Source organism: Tupaia chinensis, unplaced genomic scaffold, assembly GCF_000334495.1.
Source record: "Tupaia chinensis unplaced genomic scaffold, TupChi_1.0 Scaffold000225_1, whole genome shotgun sequence".
In the NCBI taxonomy this organism is placed as follows: domain Eukaryota; kingdom Metazoa; phylum Chordata; class Mammalia; order Scandentia; family Tupaiidae; genus Tupaia; species Tupaia belangeri.
In genome coordinates this window covers 1,709,325-1,720,732 of record NW_006159700.1, presented here as the reverse complement: position 1 = coordinate 1,720,732, position 11,408 = coordinate 1,709,325, and the positions used below count along the sequence as shown (strand labels likewise).

The 11,408-nt window shown below is 34.9% G+C and overlaps 1 protein-coding gene across 1 annotated transcript in view; it reads left to right on the top strand.

Moving 5' to 3' along the window:
- Positions 1 to 11,408, top strand: part of GLS (glutaminase) — a gene marked incomplete in the record, with an annotated part of 77,615 nt that overhangs the window by 585 nt on the left and 65,622 nt on the right. The window contains 4 exon segments of the mRNA XM_006147816.3: positions 1 to 72; positions 5,181 to 5,310; positions 7,127 to 7,206; positions 10,686 to 10,849. Of these exon segments, the coding sequence (XP_006147878.2) occupies positions 2 to 72; positions 5,181 to 5,310; positions 7,127 to 7,206; positions 10,686 to 10,849 (445 nt within the window).

Below are 11,408 nucleotides of genomic sequence, written 5' to 3'. Positions count from 1 at the left end.
TATGGATATGTTAAGATTAACTCTTCAAACAACATCAGATGGTGTCATGCTAGACAAAGATCTTTTTAAAAAGTAAAAATTTCTCCCAAACCTTTAATGGTGCTTTGCTGTGCTATATGATGATTTTGCTTTTAAAACAAAATTGAGTTTTTGAAGACCAGTGCTTCCTCTGTAACTGAAAAAAAAGGGATTTATAAACATCATTTGAAGAACTTTGTGCACATTAAGGTTCTCTAATACACTGGGCGAGGAATATACTTTTTTACATCTGTTCTAAAGACATTTAACTGTAGACGTTTACAGTTTGCAGTTTCTGGAGATTGCATTCAGCTTGAAGAGAGCACACCCTTAGTTCTGTCCTTGCTTATATCAATCCCCACTTGGACTGCATGTCTTACAGCCTTTCTTAGCAATGTCTCTAGTTCTTCTTTTAAGGTGAATAGATGATACCATAAAATGAGGGGGCCTCAGACAACCCTATATTTATCCCTATATTCCTTAATCTGCATTGTCTGTTTCTCTCCTCTCTTCAGACATACTGATATGGAGATTTTGACCTATTCCTCCAAACAGGATCTAAAGACAGTTTGGGGGATCAGTTAGCCTTGATTTGGTCAAGTGAGAATATTTATTTTGACATACTTATTTTGACATTTTGCATATCTGTTTATTATTTATCTTCATTAACATGTTCTGATTAGCTTGATTACATAAAGTATTTAACTGAGATTCTCTGAAGTTTTCTGGCATGCCATGAAGCACTTTTGACAGTTTTGGATTCTTTTCACATGGAGGGTCCTGGTTCTGCTTACTTAGCCGATCTTAAAAGTATAGATTTTAGGTGCATATTGCAGTGAATGCTAGGCATTTTGAGTATCCAGAACATGTTTAGAGGATGAAGGAAGGTATTTCTTTAGTGTTCTTGAATGACCTATGTAAGGCACTCTGAATGTGGTGCTTTTTGGAGAGTTATTTTGGTGTATTTGTGAATGAAGTTTGTCAGAAAGATGGTAGGTAGATTTGTTGATTAATAGATATGGGGAACTGCTTTGGAATTTTAAGTAGAAGCAGTGTTTTATACCTTTTTAATACTGTTTAGGATGTTTTGTGCTTTATGAACATGTTGCTGTGTTTCAAAGATGAAATTAAAAACAATTAACTACTCTGATTATGAAACCAGGGAATCACAATAAAAAAAAATCTTCTATCTACAGTTATTGAGATAATTATCATTATTTTAAATACTAATTCAATTTTTAAAAAATCCATGATTGTAATACAGGCAGTTCCCAACTTGACAAGTGCTCAGTAGCCTCTATTGGGAGACAGACTATAGGCATAATGATTTCTTTTTTCATCTCTAGGATGAGGTAATTCAGAATTTCTGACCGTAAACCTTTTCATATCACCTGGAAAGGTGATTGTTCTAGAGAAGTTCTTTCTTTATTTTATAGCATATAAAAAATTATTTTGTTAGTTTTGCTAGAAGTAAATCATCTCCAGCTACATGGAGAGGAGATGTTATAACATAGAATTCATTTTCCCAGATAAATAATTTAGAAAGATTTGGTTGAAGTTTATATGTTGATGTATTACTTAAAATATATTGTGGGTTAATATATCTAGCCTTTGTAGGTAGTCTGAGAAACAACTATTATGCATGTTTTACACGGGAAAATGAGTTCTAAACATACTTTTTGGAGTATTATCTATTTGAAAATTGGAGATTGCCTGTACAATTTTGAGAGTTAACTGTTTTTAATATAGTAATTCTCAAACCAATAGAAGTAAGACAGTTTATGTTGAAAACTAATCCTTTATTTAGTCATGCATTTTTAATCTTACAGATACTAGAACTGTGTTCATGCATATTCATGATTTTTGGTTGTTTTTGGTTTTGCATTTACATATTGTTTGATTTTTATATCTTTTATTTTAATAATGAAAACTTATATGTGATAATTATAAAACATTGTGTATTACAATTATCAGTCATAAACACTTCAGCAGGCAAGGATGATTATTTTATTCCTTGTTTACAGATAAGAAAATTAAGAAAGCAGAGTAATACATATGTGACTTGTTCAAAAGCATTAACATCTCCTCAGAGTTCATTTCATATGACTTCTAATGTTTTACTAGACTTATGATATCTATATTAAAATTACTTCCCCCCAAATACTTACTATTTGACATGCATACCAGAATGCACTTACACATTCTTCTGAGTGGGGAGATTGCCTTTGTCAGCCATGGTAATTTACCAGTGAGGCCGTTGACACTACTTTACTAGCACCTTCTGCTAGAGCAAAAACACAGTTTGACTGACTGTGAGTTTTGTTAATTATGTATTCTTTTTCTAAAAATGCTGATTAATTTTAAATATTATGGTTAGTGGTAGATTAATCATTTAAATTTGTTTCACAGTTCTTATTTTCTTATTTATAGCTTCTTGGAAAGAGAGGAGGTAGATTTGATTTGCTGTAGATATAAATAGGGACCAGCAAATGGCGTAATGATTACATCACTGGACTCTCACGTAGTGCACCGTAGTTTGAGTCCCAGTGTGTGTGCGTGCCCAAAATCCGGAGAGAAAATTGGCGGAGAAGGGATTGCCATGTGGTCATCTCCCCTGGGGGGGGGTGATTTCTTCCTTTATCTCTCGCTCTCTGGTGAGCGCACATGCGCTATAACTTAAAGTCTCTCTAGCTGAAGAAAAAGATCAGGAATTATCTTTAATATTCCCCTCTGTTCCTTGGTATATGTATATATCCTTTGCAATTCTGATATTTATAAGTTGAATTTTAGAATCTATTTGTGGGACCAGCAGATGGCATAGTGGCTACGTCACTGGACTCCTATGTAGTTGATTGGAGTTCGAGTCCTGGACCCGGTGGCTTAAGATCATGCTGGGTACATGTGCCTGTGTACCCAAGATCCCAAAAAGAGAATGGAGGAGAAGGGATTGCAGCATGTCCATCACCCCTGGGGAGTGATTTCTTGCTTTATTATTGAATTCTGCTATAGAGAATTTAAGCTCACCAAAGAGAGACAGAGAGAAACAAAAAGTGAAAAAGCAAGCTTCCAGGTCCAGATTTGAACAGTGGTCAACCATGTGGGAGTCCAGTGCCTTAATTTCCATGCCACCTGCTGGTCTGAGAATTATAATTTCTTTATGTTGTAATAAGGTGATCTTTATCACTGAAACAATAGCTATTTCTATTAGGATTTTATTTTAAAACTGTGTTCTATATTGTCCAAGTGAATATGTATTCTGAGTTTTTGCTCATAATTAAAATAGGAAACCTGATTTTTCATTTTAATTCATTGTTTCACCTAGAACAACATGAGTTAAAATCCTGAGATTTAAAAATTTCTTATTGCCCAAGTTTGAAAAAGAAATACCGAGAGTGTCTACTTCTTCATTTCTCCATGTATGATTATTGCAAGTTATTTAAACTGAGTTTGATTTTCTCGTCATAAAGTGGGGAAGTCCTTCTCAAAGGTTGATATTTTGAGGATTAAACAGTGTGACTAGTACTTGAAACTTTGTAGTTATTATTTTTGTTTTTTTTAGAGAGTTTTTTGCTGTAGGGTGCATGCGCTTGCCAGAAAGACAGAGAGACAAGAGAGACAGAAAGCAAGAAATCACCCCCCAGGGGTGAATATATATTCTGAGTTTTTATTCATAATTAAAATACAAAACCTGATTTTTCATTTTAATTCATTGTTTCATCTAGAACAACATGAGTTAAAATACTGAGATTTAAAAATTGCTCATTGCCCAAGTTTGAAAAGGAAATACCGAGAGTGAGTTTAAGCCACCGGGTCTCTGACTTGAGCCATGGTCAGCTACATGGGAGTTCAGCAACATAGCCATTGCGTTAACTGCCGGTCCTGACTTTATAGTTATTTTTTAATTAAATGTCTAAAGAAGGTGCTAATACCTGTGAACAATCTAGTTACATTCATAACTTCCCGTAATGATGATTTCACTTTAAATATTTCAACTCTTAGCATTTGATTTTCTGTTAAGGATTTACTCTTTTTTTTCCTCAGAAGTTTTTGCTGTAGGGCGCTTGTACTCACCAGAGAGAGAGAGAGAGACAAAGAGACAGAAAGCAAGAATTCACCCCTCAGGGGAGTGGCCACGCTGCAATCCCTTCTCCTTCATTCTCCTCTTGGGATTTAGGGCATGCATGCACACGCGCGCCCAGCATGAGTTTAAACCACCAGGTCTGGGACTTGAACTGCGGTCTGCTACATGGGAATCCAGTGACATAGCTATTATGTTAACTGCTGGTCCCAAGAATTTACTCTTAATATTTAATTTTTTACAATCATTAACATAAACATTTAAGACATAAATTAGTCTGATTTTTATCTTTTTTTAAAAGTTTTGTCATAGAGTGCTCACTGGGAGAGAGATAAAAAAATAGAGAGGGAAAGTAAAAATATCACCACTTTCCTTCTGGAGGATGGCCACACCACAGTCCATTCTCATTCTCTTGAGAGTTTTGGGCATGCATGCAGCATGACTAGTGTGTGTTTTTTTCCCAAAGCCGCTGAGTCTGGGACTGGAACTGCAATATTGGCCCCCAGCCCCCTTAACTACCACACCACTGGCTGGCCCTGTCTCGAATGTTCAAATTTAAAAATGCAAATTTTAAAAATTAATTCAGAAAAAATATGGTAATACTAAACGTAGTTTTTTGGGAAATATTAGTGATAATTATGTAGGAACTATTAGGTATATTTCTGAGGTTACTTAATTGAAAAATCAATAGGATCTTAGTCATAACACAGTAAAGTCTGATTTTTGTTAACTAAACGTTAACTGAGTAATTACCAACTCTGGTAGAGTAAGAAACTTGCTTCAGGTGGTTTTAATATTTAAACGTGGTGGAACAGCCTGTCATTTTAATCTTTGACACAATTTTTAAGCATATCTGATTGATTACACTAACTTTTTTATCACCTTATGAGCAACTACATGAAAGCCTGCTGGATGGAAAGAAATGTAGAAAGAGTATAATTAATAGAATTGTGTTGTATAAAATGATGAGTTTATTTCTTGTTTAGATATGGGGTTAGTATTCTCCTAATTAGTACTTTTATACCAAGCACTAGTATATGAAGGGCACCCAGTTTATTAATTTTTTTTTTCTCACTTTCCACAGATGTGTTCAAAGCAACATTGTTTTATTGACACAAGCCTTTAGAAGAAAGTTTGTCATTCCTGATTTTATGTCTTTTACTTCGCACATTGATGAGTTATATGAAAGTGCTAAAAAGCAGTCTGGAGGAAAGGTAATGTTTTTGATATGCATATTTCCTTACATACTCAATAAATTCAGCCCAACTTCAGGTACAGAGAGTAAAATTGTCCAATTCTCTGTTTTGCTAATTAAGAAATTTAAGTTAAATGAAACCACTGAAATTAGTTCTTTTAACTTCAGTTGTTATTCTGACGAAAAAGAACTCAAAGTTTAAAAATTCCTTTCAATCTTCAATTTTTGAGATGGCTTTTAAACTTTAAACTGATAAAAATAAACTTACTGGGAGTTTCTATAAATCTGATATTGAATATTTAATAAAATCTTTCCAGTTTTAAAAGTCCTCTAAATAATATTAGAACACACACACACACACATACACACACATACATAATTCTTTTTTTTGAGAGGTTTTTCTATAGGGTGTGTGTGCTCGCCAGAAAGAGAGTCAGCGAGAAATTCCCCAGGGGCATGGCCACGCTGTAATCTCTTCTTCATTCTCCTCTCAGGATCTTGGGCACGCAGGCACACGCACTCGGTGTGAGTTTACCGGGACTTGAGCCACGTCAGCTACATGGGAGTCCAGTGATGTAGCCATTATGTCATCTGCTGGTCCCAGGATATTTTCTTTAATCTATCAAACGTTTTTATTTTCTTTTGGCTTAGCTTTGGGTAGCTTTAGTGTAATATAACCTTTTGATAATAATTCTAGTATACTTATAACTTATTTTTAGGTGCTTCAGTCCTAATCCTAATTTTTTTTTTAAGCTTTTGCAATAGGGTGGGTGCAGTTAACCACGAGAGAGAGGGAGAAAGAGAGAGAGATAGAAAGTTACAAATGGCCACACTGTAATCCTTTTTTCTCCATTCTCCTCTTGGGATTTTTGAGCATGCACATAAGCCTGGTGTGATTTTCAGGCTACTGGGTCCAGGACTCTTAACTGTGGAGTTGGCTATGTTGGATCCAGCACCCTTAATCTCCATACCACCTGCTGGCGCCACATTTCTAATTTTTAAGATAGAAAAACTTTACTAGCACCCATGATCCTGATTAAAGTTACTTTAACCCTTTAAAACAAAAAATCAAGTCTCTGGGGCCAACAGGTGGTGTGATGGGGGTGCTGGACTCCCACATGGCCAACTGCAGTTCATGTCCCTGACCTGGCAGTTTGTTTTCTCACTTTCCCTTTCTCTTTCTGTCTCTTTCGTCACATTAAAAAATAAATTATAATGACAAATAAAATTAAATAAATTAATAATTTAAAAAATTTAAGAAAAGATCAAGTCTAAATTCCTTTTTTAGACTCTGCTTTTCATTTTTTAGAAGGAAATAATGTATTGGTAAACATAAGAGATGATGGAGACTCAGATCTCACCCATAATCCTTAAGTCTGTTGTGCCCTTAGTTTTTACAGATACTGTTATAAAAGGTAAACTAGAAAGCTGTTGAGTATGGGAACCAGCAGTTAGCGTAATGGCTATGTCGCTGGACTCCCATGTAGTCGACCGCGGTTCGTGTCCCAGACCCGGTGGCTTAAAACTCACGCCGGGTGTGTGTGCGTGCGTGCCCAAGATCCCGAGAGGAGAATGGAGGAGAAGGGATTGCGGCGTGACCATCCCCCCTGGGGGGTGATTTCTCGCTTTCTGTCTCTATGTCTCTCTCTGTCTTTCTGGCGAGCGCACGCGCCCTACAGTGAAAATCTCTCCAAAAAAAAAAGAGAGAAAGAAAGCTGTTGAGTATTATAAAATATAAGTAGGTATTGGTTAAAGTTAAATTGAGATAAACTCTTTGATAGAAAAAAAATAATTACTTGTATACATTATATTTACTGATTTCTATGCTTGGATAGGTTGCAGATTATATTCCTCAACTGGCCAAGTTCAGTCCTGATTTGTGGGGTGTGTCTGTTTGTACAGTAGATGGACAAAGGTAAGTTTATTTCAGATTGAGTAAAACCAACTTTAAACCTAAAATTTTGCATTACAGCAAACATTAAGTAGTAAGGACTTTTACAATGGAAATGAACCCTAATATGACTTAGTTTCAAGAAGGTAAATATAGATTTTAATGAAATTGTTTTGAAAGTGCAACTAAAACAGGAAACTTACACTACGTTTTCTTTTATTGTCAAAGGGCATTTGTACTTGCCAGAGAATGAGCGAGAGAAAGAGACAGAAAGATTGAAAAGAAACACCCTATAGTAGTGTGTAATCAACCTGCAATTCTTTTTCTTCCATTTCTCCATCCTTTCAGAATGTGAGGCACACGCACCCAGTGTGATTTCTTAAGTGACAGTGCTGGGCCCAGCTTATACTTAGTTTTATAGGTATTTTGTCTATCTTGTTCACAGTTGTAGTCTTATTTCAGTATCATTCAAGTACCTAAAGTCACACATTTGTTTAGGAAAAGCAAATGTGTCAAATAGGACATTATTCTCTGATGAACTGATCCCTAAGAAAAATAATCCCCATTTTCAGCTTAACATTAGTTATACATCCTGTCATATTTTGGCATGAGCATTAAGACAATGGAACTTAATTTCATGAAGTCTATGAAAGTAATATTTAGGAAATATTCACACTGCAGGTACAGTATGTGACAAAAGAGGAACTTGGAGAATGAGAAAGGATAATGATATGAAAGTATTATACAGAGAATGATTTCAAAATTTAGAAATTAAGGGAAGCCCTTGGGAAACTGGTAAAATTCTGGAGTATTTTTTCAAGAGTGACGGTTATGTGGAGAGTCAGACATAAAGATTTATTTCATACTGTAATGTGGTTTGTTCAGACAAATTGTGCTGAAAGAAAAAAATCAATATTCATTTTTCACTCAGTTAAAGACTAAGCTTAGAGGGACCAGCAGTTAGTGTAATGACTATGTCGCTGGACTCCCATGTAGTCGACCGCAGTTTGAGTCCCAGACCCGGTGGCTTAAACTCAAGCCGGGCATGTGTGTGCATGCGCAAGATCCCGAGAGGAGAATGGAGGAGAGGGGATGGTGGCGTGGTCATCCCCCCGGGGGGTGATTTCTCGCTTTCTGTCTTTCTATCTCTATCTCTCTCTGGTGAGCGCACGTACCCTATAGCAAAAACCTCTCAAAAAAAAAAAAAAAAGACTTAGAGATGTAGTTTTTTAATAAAGTAATTTTTTATCAAAATATAATTTTTATAAAGTAGGTATACAACTTTCAGGGTACACACTTGATGAATTTATATCAAAGATGTAATTTTAACTTAAATTTTGTTATTTAACCTTGTAATTTAATGTGTTTGTTTTAAGGTAAGGTCTCAGTTAAGGCTTTTTTTCCTCGTTTTATGAAATTTTGATCTTTTAAGTGCCTTCATTCTAAGTACTTTTTATTTTATTTAATTTTATTAATTTAGAGTTAAGCTTACTCCTTTTTTTAAAAAGTTTATTTTCTTCATTATAGAGACTGAGTGTGTGTGTGCATAACCGAGAGCAAGAGAAGTGCCCTTGACAAGGTCTCACTATGTGATGGACCCCCTTCCCCTGTCCTCTAGCCCTTCAAGATTTCAGTCTCCTGTGCATGCACACAGCATGTTCTCAAGCTGGCTTGGGGATCTGAACCCATGGTTAGCCACGTGGCTTCCAGCACCACAGTTCTGTTCTTTTTTTACTGTGCCACCAGCTGGGCCCTAGTGCTTTTTTATAGTTTTTTATAGTTTATAAATTATACTCAAGAATTTATAATAAAAACATGATGTAACACATTCATTTTAAGATAAGGAATCTGAGGTCCAGAGTTAACATGATATTGGCAAAGGTGAATTGCGCACCTAGATCTTTTAACTTTGAATTCATTTTTCTTTCCATTATTACAGATCTTTATTCTCACTGGGCCCATAAAATATACTAAATACTCAGTGTATGTTGAATTAAATATTGGGTGCTGTGAAAGAATTCACAAAAAGGAAAAAAACATGGCTTTATTTTATGGTGCACATCCCAGTAGGAGTACTATTCCTGTTTTTTGCATTTTGAGGAAATAGTTTATCATGTAACAGAAAACTTTGAATTTGGAAGAAATTATTATCATGTGATACTTAGACATGATTTTTCACTTAACATCCTCTGTGTCTTAATTTTCTTATCTAGAAAATTCTAAAGGTTGATTTTGAAACTAGTATATATATATATTTTTTAATTTAAAGATAATACAGCCCTTTTACCTTTTTTTAGAATGATTGTCATTAAATTTATAGTCTGAATTAGAAATTATGCATACATTTGATGAGAAAAATATATGCTTTTGACATATGCATGTATATTTATATTTTATAATACATGTAGAAGCAAAGGGCCCTTTTAACCTTTGATGTCTCTGTCAACCTTTGCCTATGGTAATTATTACTAGTGTCAAGTTTCAGTCTGGGTTTCAGTCTAAATGAAGGAGTGCCTGTGATAGGTTGGGGTATTGTTCAGAGTCCCTAGGATACACTAGTGAATAAAAAAATAAAAGGCCTCTGCCCTTGTGAAGGTTACTTGATAACTGGGTTGACCAGAATTTCTTAATTCCCCAATCTACTCTCTGCTGCATCTACCTTTCAGATTGGTGACATATAAAGCTTTTGTTTTTTTGTTTTTGTTTACATACATGATGATAACTGCCTACTGGAACTTAGTGCCAGTTCTGACAGGTTTATAGAACAGGATGCTGTAATTATGAGATATGGTTCACAAGGTAAGGCACTTACAGACAGAGTCTCAGAGAATAGAACTGAATCTAAACTGAGCTCTATCCATCTCGAGCTAACCGTAGTTTTGTTTAGCTATGGCTTAAGACTAAGTAAAAATAAAGTGCTGAATAATTTTATAATGAGTAGTTATTTTATGTGATTAAATACAGATGGGAGTAAGGAAGGAATACCCTCTTATCTTCAGAGGAAAATTTCCATGTTACTTAATTATTTACTATCTAATATTGAACCATTATTCTGTTACCTAAGTACTTTCAAGCTTTTGCCTTTTTTGGTAGAATTCTTAAATATATATAGTTATATTTATTCTTTAACAGTGAAATGAAATTTTGGAGTTAAGTTGTGGGGAAATCTTTTTTATTTTTTTAATGCTTATTTCTTCCATGAGAGAAAGAGAGAGAGAATGACATCCCCAACAGGGTCTAAATGCCATAATCAGTCCTACCTTCAGTCAGCTAGGATCACAGGCATGCATCTGCCTGGCATGCAAAGATGGAATGTGCCCCTGGGACCTTCCCAGATGGCCTCAGCAGCACAGATGATTACATTACTCCTGTGCCAGTATTGTACTATAACTGGCCAGAATTATGGGATCTTTGTAAATTGGAATTAACATGTAAAAATAACTCTTAACTGTACTACAGGGTTTATTCAGTTGCTATTATTATTTAATTCTGTTTTTAAATAGGCATTCTATTGGAGATACCAAAGTTCCCTTTTGTCTTCAGTCCTGTGTGAAACCTTTGAAATACGCTATTGCTGTTAACGATCTTGGAACTGAGTATGTTCATCGATATGTTGGGAAAGAACCGAGTGGATTAAGATTCAACAAACTGTTTTTAAATGAAGATGGTAAGAATTGCATGAAAAGTTGATTAGGAGAAGAAATAGCTCATTTACTTTTGTAAACTTAAGTTTTAAAATTTTTGGAGAAAAATTAGGTCTTCTTTTTCTCATTTGTCATGGAATTTCACTGAAATCCTTAAAGATATTGGGATGTTGGAAAAGTCATGACACATTTTTGCTTTAAAATACATAGAAAAATATGTCATGGCTTTTCTGAGGACCCAATAGTTTAGTTACCTACTTTTAAAAATGGTATTTTAGTCAACTCATTTCACTGGGAAGTGGGCTAGGGAGAAGATGAAGAGCTGGAGTAAGAATTTATTTTTATAAATATGGGACTATCTTTCAGTAAAAATCTCAATATATCTGGGATTTTCTTCAGTGAGGGCAGCTGGGAATGATGGATGTGATTATTTATAATCTGTTGGTAATAATTACAGCTAAATTATGGATATTTTGTTTATATGCTATTTTTTCTCCGTTTGTATATTGTATATATTTGAGAGCTTCTATAATAAAAAGGTTTTTTAATGGTGCCCCTGATTGAGGTAAGTTAGTTAGTTGT